This window comes from Leptonychotes weddellii, chromosome 10 (genome assembly GCF_054177405.1).
Source record: "Leptonychotes weddellii isolate Sample4059 chromosome 10, ASM5417740v2, whole genome shotgun sequence".
NCBI classification, from domain to species: Eukaryota; Metazoa; Chordata; class Mammalia; order Carnivora; family Phocidae; genus Leptonychotes; species Leptonychotes weddellii.
The window spans coordinates 24,439,770-24,447,172 of record NC_138378.1 but is presented as its reverse complement, the minus strand read 5'-3'; the positions used below and the strand labels follow the sequence as shown (position 1 = coordinate 24,447,172).

General features: G+C 50.9%; 1 protein-coding gene across 1 annotated transcript; it reads left to right on the top strand.

Moving 5' to 3' along the window:
• The first annotated feature begins 948 nt into the window (after window positions 1-948).
• Window positions 949-6,978, top strand: PDRG1 (p53 and DNA damage regulated 1). Its single transcript, XM_006727521.3, has 5 exons — window positions 949-1,126; window positions 2,642-2,717; window positions 3,289-3,363; window positions 5,327-5,407; window positions 6,032-6,978. Exons 1-5 carry the CDS (start codon window positions 1,040-1,042, stop codon window positions 6,112-6,114), a joined length of 402 nt encoding a protein of 133 aa, XP_006727584.1. The 5' UTR covers window positions 949-1,039; the 3' UTR covers window positions 6,115-6,978.
• Window positions 6,979-7,403: the final 425 nt, after the last annotated feature.

The window sequence follows — 7,403 nt, the reverse complement described above, 5'->3', positions numbered from 1 at the left end:
TCAAGTAAGGCAAGGGATGTAAAAGGGCTTGGTTACAAGGGATCTAATGGAGAATAAAAAGCTGGAATCAAGGAGGCAGGAAGTCAGAATTCTAGTCTCAGGTCTGCTGTTGATTTTGTAAGATCCTCACCACTCTCTGGGCCTCAGCTTTTTCAGCTGTACAATGAAGGGTTTGGGCATGAAGACCTATAGGGAGCCTTCTTGTTCTGAAGGGCAACCACATTTCTCCTGCATGCCTCTTCTTGGAGGTCCTTCCAAATCCCACGACCCACACCAATTTGCTTTCTAGCACTTACAGAATTTCTTTTCTGAGCTGGCACTTCATCGCTCACTGCACATGATTTTCCAGCCCCTTCCTTGGGTCTAGGTCAACTACTCTGGACATTGGGCCCAAGAAAGGGGCTCAACGAATACTGGTGAAAGCTGAATTTTAAAAATGATTCCTGCCTCCTTCTGATCCTGCAGAGAGACAATGAGGGGGATTTTTATTCACTCCCATTTTATAAATTGGAAACTGAAGGTGTCAGAGGTTAAATATAAGTCACACTGACACATGGGCCTTCTTGGTGTTCCTTAAACAGGGGAAGAATGATTTGTATTACTCCAAAACACTTATCACTGCTCGCCATAGTATGTAACCACTTGTTTTGTCATGAACTGTCGGTGTTTCCCACGAGGATGAAGTTTCATGAGGACAGGGACTGTGTTTTGTTCACTGCTGCACCCTCAGCACCTAAAACTGCCTGGCACCTAGCAGGTGCTCAAGAAACCAGAAGGGAGGCAGGAGGGGTTAAGAGGCAGCTCTGTGGACTATGCTCTCTGAGCCTGCAGGGGGCGCTCCAGTCCCGCCCCCCAAAGCTAGGCCCCGCCTCTCGCGTCCTGCGGACGCTCGAGGGTTGGAGCCTGCGCGCCACTGTTCTTTTAATTGCGCGTGCGCGTCGGAAGCTCTGCCCGTGCGCGTGCGCAGCCGAAGCATATCTCAAACGGAGTTTGAGCCGAGTCGCAGCCGATCTGGGTTGAGTCGGAGCTGCTGGGTACCATGCTATCACCTGAGGCGGAGCGGGTGCTGCGGTACCTGGTGGAGGTGGAAGAACTCGCCGAGGAGGTGCTGGCGGACAAGCGGCAGGTAGGAGGCCCGTCCGGGGCGCTGGGGCCGGGGTTCGGCGGTTGGGGCCTGGCGGCGAGCGCCGTAGGGCCGCGCACAGGGCCCGGAATCCGGCTCCAGCGCGGGTTCCCAGTGGGCTGGTGGGCTTACAGCCGTGACCATAGACGTGGGGCAGCGGTGAGGCAAGGTGGGCCAGACACCTGGCACGGCGCCGCGCTTCACGCATTTATTAGCACGTGTTAAATGCGCGCCTGCTCCGTGCCAAGGATTCCCTGTCTCCATCCTTCCTCCGCCCCTCGCCGTGCCCTCCGGACCCGAGCCATTACCTCTTTGGGTGGTTTACCTGAACACCTTTTTCAAAAGGCACTTCCTCCTCAGGCCCCGTCCCACTGACCGTGGGTGCACTGTCTTCGCCAAGGCTCTCGGGAGAAGAGGAAAAGAGGCCTGAGTAATCTTGAGATTGGGCAGGTGGGGACGCTTTGTACACCTGCATAGAAAGTCTGGGTCTTGTGCTAATTTAAGTGCTAAGTGTTTGGAGGGAGTTAATGGGGAGAGGGAGAATGATGTAATTGGATTTAGGCTTTAAAAGGATTCCTCTGGCTGCTGTGTGGAGCACAGAATGTAGGGGGGCAAGGGGCCCGTGAGTGGCCACTGCCAAGGTTCCTGCAAGGGATGGGTTTGGGCCAGGGTGGTGGTGATGGAGACGAGTGAATGGGTCAGAGGTATATTTTGGAGTTGGATTTAGTAGGCCTTGATGATGCTTACATATGGGAGGTGAGGGAGTAGGAGTGAAGAATGATTCATGACTCCTCATCTCCAGTTAGAATAAGTGGATGATTGGCAGGGTATTTACTGAAAAGTGGAAGACTTGGATAAGTGCCCATTAAACACTGCATCAGGGTATGCGGGATGATAATAAAGTAGTGATTAAAATGTCTCAGGCACTTACTGTGTGTGTCAAGTACTATGCTAGCTCGTTTAGTTCCTGGCTCAGTAACGTGTGAGGTAGGTGCTATTCATACCTCCATTTCTCAGAAGGTGAAATTCCACAGCTCACAGCGGCCGGCAGGATTCAAACCTTGGTGTTGCGGAGGCTCCAGAGTCAGCACTCTCAAGAAACTGTTCTGCCTCCTTACTTCCTTAGCAGCTTCTGTGGTGTTAGTACCATCTCAGTGCCCCCCAGCCCTGCTGTTGCTGTCTGGTATCATTGGGCTTCTTGTGATGCTAGGTCAGAATGAGCTGGAGGAGCTTGTCCAGGGAGAAGTTTCTACTCCCCTGGTGATTTTGAAATGCCCTGAAGCTTGAGCATTAGCACTCCAGTGAATAATAACGAATTACCCGTTTAATCAGCAAACATTTCCCCAGCACCTTCTCTGTGGGGAGAACACCTGCACAGAGCATTGTCTTTAAAGACCTGGAAACTGAATAGGGGAAGAAATACATTTACACATGAGTGTGTTTTAGGCGTGACATTGGAAGAAACCCAGGAATGATGCCTTGTCTCTGTTGGGTTTTAACAGCCCCTGTGCTTTGCAGATTGTGGACCTGGACACCAAAAGAAATCAGAACCGGGAGGGCCTACGGGCCCTGCAGAAGGATCTCAGCCTCTCTGGTAAGTCAGGGTTTTGTCACTGCAGCCCTGGAGGTGTGTTGTTTTCCTTCTAAGGCTTTCAGCTTGTTCCTAATAGAGACGAAAAGCTACACATGTGTGACACAGCCTGTGGAGATGAGGGAGAAGATGTTACAGGTCTGACATTGGTCTGCTTGCTGTTCTAACACCCCAAGCAAATTACTGGTCTTTGCTGTTCCTGTTTCCTTTGCCTGGCTCACTCTTTCCTCAGATGGCTGCAGGGCTCATGCCTCACTTTCTTCAGATCTCTGCCCAAATGTCACATAATCAGTGAGGCCTTGTCAGACCATCTGGTAAAGTAACAAGGTCCTCCCCTTCTCTGGCATCCCCCATCCTCTTACTCTGCTTTATTTTTCTCCAGAGTACTTAGCCTTATCAGGGCCTCACGGATCGTATCTTTGCTTATTTATTCCTTCTCCTCCACTATATCATAAGCCCGATGAGGGCAGAAACTTTGTCTTGTTCTGCTGTGTTTTCAGCATCTAAAACAATGCCTGGCAGAGAGTAAGTGCTCAAAAATATTTGTTGAAAGAGTGACCATTTGCCATTTCAGAAGATGTGATGGTTTGCTTCGGGAGCATGTTTATCAAGATGCCTCACTCTCAAACGAAGGAAATGATTGAGAAAGGTAAGGCCTTCTGGGGATGGGTCAGGGACACGTCTCCCCCTGCCAGCCTTGGTCTTAACCCAGAGCTGAGAGTCAGACTGTGGGCCATTTGATGAGTGGCAGCTCTGTTATAGGGCTCAGACAGATGTGGGTTTTAATCCTTGCTCTGCCACTCTGAGTTATTTCCTCATCTCTGAAGGAGGGGATGCATCTCCAGAGCACATTTGTGAAGTGGGGATAAAAGTGTGTGTGTACTTATCAGTGCTTGTTTATCAGTGAGGAACAAGCTGGGCCACAAATACAGAAAACCCAACAAATGGAGGCTTAGGAAATCTGGTTCTGTTGTTCTCATCAGTTGTCCAGAGGTGGGGAGTCCAGGACTGGCACGGACGCTCAGCAAGGTCACCTTCACGTATTCTTGGAGCAGCTGTGTCATCATTGCAGGCCTCATGTCCACAGGCCAGGCTGCAGAACGGCAGAGGGCCAGCTTTCTCCATACATGGCCTTGCCTTCTATTTCCAAATAATGCTGTCCTCCTCAGAGACTGCTGACATCTCATAGGCCAGAACGAAGTCATGTGCTGCTGCCCCCCCCATAGCTGCAAGGGAGCCAGGCAGAGTGCGCTTTTATCTTTCACATCACCTGCCATAGAGCCAGTGGAGGTTTGGGGAGAGTGAGCCTCTAGGGTCTGCCACGGCCTAGGCACTCGGCATGTTACTCAAATCTTCATAACCATGATCCTGGAGGCTCTTTGGAGAAGCATCATAAAGGCAAAAAGTCAAGGTGCAGATGGGTCCTTGGCTGGAAAAAGGAAAAATTATGCATGTTTCCTCTTTCCCCACCCTTGAAAATGTGTGTGCCAAGAGGACCAGCAAGGTCACCTCTGTCCCTGAAGGCAGAATTTCCCTATCCCTGTTGAAATAAAATTTTAGCAAAGGAGACTGTATCAGCTTAGAGAAGTTTCCAGCTTCATGTTGAAAAATGCACACTAATGTTATGGTTATAAAATTAAGAGTTGTTATTGCATGTGAGTGATGGGCTGCAGGCCACTCAGGCTGAGCTTTCAGAGGGGGTCACTTGCCTGGGTTCAGGATCTGGTCCTCAGCTGTCTCGGCCCACAAATGTGGTCTTGTCACCATATGCAGAAGGGTTCTGGGACATTATCATCACTGGTTCTCAGGGGTCGATGTGAGCTAAATAAGCTCATAAGAGACCAGGGTTGCTCATTTACCATGAGCACTAAAACCGTTGCCCAGGTGAGAGGGCTCGGCTGCTTGGGGCTTCTTCCTGTCAGAAAGAATGAAAATCTGTGGGGAAAACAGACTAGCCAGCATGTCATCGTGAGCAGGTGGAGTCGGGTCACATTAGGCAGTTGTGTCACCAAGCTTTGTAGCCTCTACTTCCTCATAGTGCAGTTTGTGTTCACGTGCAATCCATCTTGGCAAGATAATCTTTTCTGTTCACGGTGAATTAGGTTAAGCTTGAGCATCAGGCTTGCCCATTGATTGTTTAGGTCACATATTACCACCGTCATGTTGTTTAAAAACCGCTCACCTTGATGGACTTGGGTTTGTAAGATTCCTTAGCCACACATTTTCCAGCCATCTTGGATGGGCTGGGTCTAAGTTCTTCATTCTGGTCTGATGTTTCAATTTTCTGTAATTTCATTGTGGGAGGGGGACCTAAAGTCCAGATATTACCCACCACCACCACCACTGAGCAGCCCAAGGTACTTTGCATAATGAAAATAGGTCAGTGGACAGGGTGCTCAGTCCTGTCCTGGGCTCACTCAGCCATCTTGGGCAGATCACCTCCCTTCTCTAGCTCTTTAGTTCCTTCCTCAGTTGGTCTCTGAGGTCCCCTTCTTCCTGAATGCCAGGAGCCCTTGCTTTCAAGGAGGCTAGGGAGAAGCTGACGTCCCCAGCTGCCTTCGGGTCACTGTGTCTGTAGTATAACCCCATCCTCCGCCCACCTCATTTTTCAGATCAGGATCACCTGGATAAAGAAATAGAGAAACTCCGGAAACGACTTAAAGTGAAGGTCAACCGCCTCTTTGAGGCCCAAGGTATGGGCCTGGAGGGAACTGGAAACCAGGAGGGGAGAGAACTGTCAATGTCAGCATGGACTTTGCAGAGCACGGTTGGGAAGCCCCTGCCAGTTGGGCAGGCGAGGGCCTGGGCAGCACGTGGGCCGTGTAGAGGCTGTGGGCAGGGGCAGCGGTCATAGCCACCCAGAGATGGAATGGGCAAGGAGGGTTGCGGGGTCTTATTCCTGTCACGAGTCTTTTTCCTGCCATAAGAAGAACAGCCTGGGGTATCTCACATGATATCCTAGGGCATGGTATAGGAACCAGGACAGCTCTGACTGAGGGGACGCAGAAGGCCCTAGTCAGATGGTCAAGCTCAGAGCTGAACTTCTGGGTAAACCTAACCACTCCAGATTGGTCACAGCTCTGGCAGAAATCGGTAGGTTTCTGGGCAGCAGAGTCGTGACTCTGCAGGTCCTTGGTGACTCAGGTGCCTCGTCCAGTGCATTGCAGAATTTGAGGCCCTTCCCTGTTAGACCTTAAGGCCAAGTGTTTGGCAGCATGAATGCAGCATAAGCCTCTTTCCTGGGCCTGACTCCAGGGCCAGCAGGAGGTTGGACAACAGGAGGCCCAACTTGCTGATGGATTGTTTTCTCCCCCTAGGCAAACCAGAGTTGAAGGGTTTTAACCTGAACCCCCTCAACCAGGATGAACTTAAAGCTCTCAAGATCATCTTAAAAGGATGAAACTCAAGAACCAAGATGGGGTACCAAAGACAGCTTCTCCTCCCCCCCGCACCCAGCAGTCTTGGAGGACCCAGGACTCTCCAGCTTTATAACCTGCAAGGACATGATCTACCCTATTAGGAGATAGGCGTCAGGAATCCGAGCATCAGAAGCCTCTGTCTGTGGGGATTGCTGCTCTGTGACGGCAGGAGGGAGCCCTCAGCCTACCATTGTCTGCTGGGTCCAACCACTGGAGCTGGATGGACACAAGACCCATTGATAGGCCCCGGCAGCCACCAGTGGGGGGTGGGGGCCGTGCCTGTGAGGGTGTGAGAATGACCACAGCAGGCACTTTTAACAAGGGCCTGCTGTTCAGACGGGCCCCTGGCAGCCGCGGGGAGCATCATTCCTGCATTCCTTTCAGGAAGAGAGGCATTCTCAAGCAGCATGTAGTGGAATTGGAATAAAGCGGGCGGCTCACAGGTGGTTTCTGAATGAAGGGCAGAATCTTGGTGCTTCGTAGTTCACCGCAGCCTTCTGTGGGGCACACGCCGTTCCCCACTGTGGCCTCCACTTTGGCCCTTTTTTCCTGCTTGTCCCTGGGATGGAGCCCAGCGTGGATGCTGCGTCTCAGACTCATGCACCTGCTATTTAGATGCACCTGCTATTTAGTCAGGAAGGCCTTACAGAGTCCTGTACCACGGATGGGGGAGGGAGCTGCCTCTTCACATGGCCCTCCGCCACCTCTGAAGGCAGGGCCCAGGCCAGACTGCTCAGAGTTACCGCCCGCCCTCAGCGGTCTCAGATCCGGGGGTGAATGTGCTGTGAGGACAGCACTGTGTCTTTCATGTTCTTTGAGGGCTTAATAAACGTTTCCTAAATGAATGAACAGTAGCTTCTGTTCTTTACCTCATCTCAGCCTTAATTGAGGGCACACTGCCTTGAGGACACCACCTGCAAAGGGACAGTGGCTCCTGCTGGGAAATGATAGCAGGACTCAACAGGCAGTAACAATGATGGTGGCCTCACCTGGCCCCCTCGCTCCACTTGGCTCCAGACCATAATGATATGGGAACATAGGCTGGTATGGCCAGATCTTAACATTTTGTGTTGTTTTTTTTCCAAGAGGAGCTAGAAATTTGGATTTTTAAGTTGAATCTTCTGTCTTTTAAATATTGCTAATGCAGAAGTTTTTAAAGACTTGGGTGTTGGCCAAACAGAATACCTTACATAAGGCAAATTTGACCCATACCTATGATTTTGCATCCTCTTGAGTATTTTAAGTAGAAAATAGCATGCGTTTTCCCCAT

Excerpts from the sequence above, each read along its gene's own strand:
- PDRG1 (XM_006727521.3), top strand. The coding sequence starts at position 1,040 with ATGCTATCACCTGAGGCGGAGCGGGTGCTGCGGTACCTGGTGGAGGTG. Across the intron at positions 1,127-2,641 it reads TGCTGGCGGACAAGCGGCAG|ATTGTGGACCTGGACACCAA; the intron begins GTAGGAGGCCCG and ends TGTGCTTTGCAG. Across the intron at positions 5,408-6,031 it reads CCGCCTCTTTGAGGCCCAAG|GCAAACCAGAGTTGAAGGGT; the intron begins GTATGGGCCTGG and ends TTCTCCCCCTAG.